Source organism: Bison bison, unplaced genomic scaffold, assembly GCF_000754665.1.
Source record: "Bison bison bison isolate TAMUID 2011002044 unplaced genomic scaffold, Bison_UMD1.0 scf7180017864518, whole genome shotgun sequence".
Lineage (NCBI taxonomy): Eukaryota > Metazoa > Chordata > Mammalia > Artiodactyla > Bovidae > Bison > Bison bison.
The window spans coordinates 81,486-82,399 of NW_011495071.1; the positions used below are offsets into that span (position 1 = coordinate 81,486).

General features: G+C 40.2%; 1 protein-coding gene across 1 annotated transcript in view; it reads right to left on the minus strand.

Annotated features, from left to right (window-relative positions):
- Positions 1-914, minus strand: part of ARHGAP6 (Rho GTPase activating protein 6) — a gene marked incomplete at its 3' end in the record, with an annotated part of 105,238 nt that overhangs the window by 78,649 nt on the left and 25,675 nt on the right. The window contains exon 3 of the mRNA XM_010830630.1: positions 60-202. Within this exon, the coding sequence (XP_010828932.1) occupies positions 60-202 (143 nt within the window). The remainder of the gene's footprint in view (positions 1-59; positions 203-914) is intronic.

Genomic DNA, 914 nt, shown 5'->3' on the forward strand with positions numbered 1-914 from the left:
GCTTTGTTTTCCTAATCCATGAAATGGGGATGATGACAAGCCAGGGCCTGGAAAATTACTGACTGTGAACCAAATCCCATCTACTGATTGTTTTTGCAAATAAAGTTTTATTGGCACATAGCCACAGTCATTCCTTTCGGAACTGTCTACAACTGCTTTCACACTACAATGGCGGAGTTGAGTGGTTCTAACAGAGACTGGCCTGTAAAGGTGGAAATATTTACTATATGACTCTTTATAGAGAAAGTTTGCTGGCCCCTGGACTACACTAAAAGTAAAGGCACACCTATGATTAGGGTTTCTCTTTGGGATCATCATTCTCCTCTCCTAAGATTTTGTTTCTCTGGGCAACATCCCAAAGAACCTATAAATATATCACATGACACAGTAAGACTTGGGGACATTGTAAAGTATGTAAAAGCTGGAGTGAAATAAAAGTGGTTCTCTGCAAATGGCCTATTTGTCTGGATTACTGATAAACCAAAATTGAAATGAACACTGTGAAACCCAGTGCTGTGCTACCACCACTCAAAAAACAACAAACAAACAAACAAACAACTCCCAAACTTCGCTCATCACATCTTGTTTCACTCATACATCTTGTTTCAGTGGAAAGAACCTTTGGCAGGGAAGAGACACAACCACATATTCGAAGTTCCCAAAGGCGAAAACATCAGAACAAAAGGCCAGTTTCATCTCTGTGTATCCTGAGTTGAATTGTGGACTTGTCTACCAGCCACCGATTTAATTCTGAGTTTTAAGATTCACTTGAATCTTGGATGGGGAAGAGATAAAAGAGCCCGCACAGATCCCAAGAGTGTGGAAAAATGGAGACCCTTGCAAGAATTAGAAACTTCTCAATGACAGCTCCAGCAGCTGATGGTTTTGCTTGTCTTTCTATACTTAAATTTAGT